The sequence below is a fragment of the Penaeus monodon genome, chromosome 29, assembly GCF_015228065.2.
Source record: "Penaeus monodon isolate SGIC_2016 chromosome 29, NSTDA_Pmon_1, whole genome shotgun sequence".
NCBI classification, from domain to species: Eukaryota; Metazoa; Arthropoda; class Malacostraca; order Decapoda; family Penaeidae; genus Penaeus; species Penaeus monodon.
This window is the reverse complement of record NC_051414.1, coordinates 33977309-33977535: the sequence shown is the minus strand read 5'-3', so window position 1 is coordinate 33977535 and position 227 is coordinate 33977309. Positions and strand designations below refer to the sequence as shown.

Genomic DNA, 227 nt, shown 5'->3' with positions numbered 1-227 from the left:
TGTGTCTGCAGGAACTGACCCTGACTTGACGGCCTGAATAGCTTCCTCGGCCGTGTGGTAATTGTTGCCTTCCATCGTGCGGTACATGTTGCTCAGCTCCACCTGCCGCCGGAAGTACATGTCCACGGACGAGCCCTTGACCGTAGCGTACGTGAAGTTCTCCATCGGGTTCCGCAGCTGTTTGGGGGAGAGAGGGGGATTATTTCAGGGCGTTTACGTTTGAGTGA

At 55.9% G+C, this 227-nt stretch overlaps 1 protein-coding gene across 1 annotated transcript in view; it reads right to left on the bottom strand.

The window, feature by feature from the left end:
- The window catches only part of LOC119591851 (glutamate [NMDA] receptor subunit 1-like), a 21804-nt gene that overhangs the window by 2857 nt on the left and 18720 nt on the right, over positions 1–227 (bottom strand). The window contains exon 16 of the mRNA XM_037940595.1: positions 20–177. Within this exon, the coding sequence (XP_037796523.1) occupies positions 20–177 (158 nt within the window). The remainder of the gene's footprint in view (positions 1–19; positions 178–227) is intronic.